At 76.3% G+C, this 304-nt stretch overlaps 1 protein-coding gene across 1 annotated transcript in view; it reads right to left on the minus strand.

Annotated features, from left to right (window-relative positions):
* MRPL33 (mitochondrial ribosomal protein L33) overlaps window positions 1–231 on the minus strand; it is a 6,863-nt gene extending 6,632 nt beyond the window's left edge. The window contains exon 1 of the mRNA XM_010576520.1: window positions 50–231. Coding sequence (XP_010574822.1) covers window positions 50–71 — 22 coding nt within the window. The 5' untranslated portion in view covers window positions 72–231. The remainder of the gene's footprint in view (window positions 1–49) is intronic.
* Between the last annotated feature and the right edge of the window lie 73 nt (window positions 232–304).

The raw sequence follows: 304 nt of genomic DNA on the forward strand, positions 1-304 counted from the left end.
CCTTCCACCGCCCCACCCCCCCAGCCCCGCTCCTCTCTGCGCCACTCACAAGCCGCCGCCGTTAGAAACATAACGCCGGTGTCCCCCTGAGCCGCCCCGGCGAGCCCCCCCGCCACCACTTCCGGGCCGCCAGGCCGAAGCGCTTCCGGGACGCGGGGGAAGGGTTGGGGCGGGGCCGTGGCCGTTGCCACCCCGCCTGGCGGGGCGCGCTCAGGCTACCACCCCGGCCCCACCCCCTGCGCGCGCGAGGCGGGGCTAGTGTGGGGACGGGGTTAGTGTGGGGACGGGGTTAGTGTGGGGCGGG

The sequence above is a fragment of the Haliaeetus leucocephalus genome, unplaced genomic scaffold (genome assembly GCF_000737465.1).
Source record: "Haliaeetus leucocephalus isolate CR32 unplaced genomic scaffold, Haliaeetus_leucocephalus-4.0 Scaffold526, whole genome shotgun sequence".
Lineage (NCBI taxonomy): Eukaryota > Metazoa > Chordata > Aves > Accipitriformes > Accipitridae > Haliaeetus > Haliaeetus leucocephalus.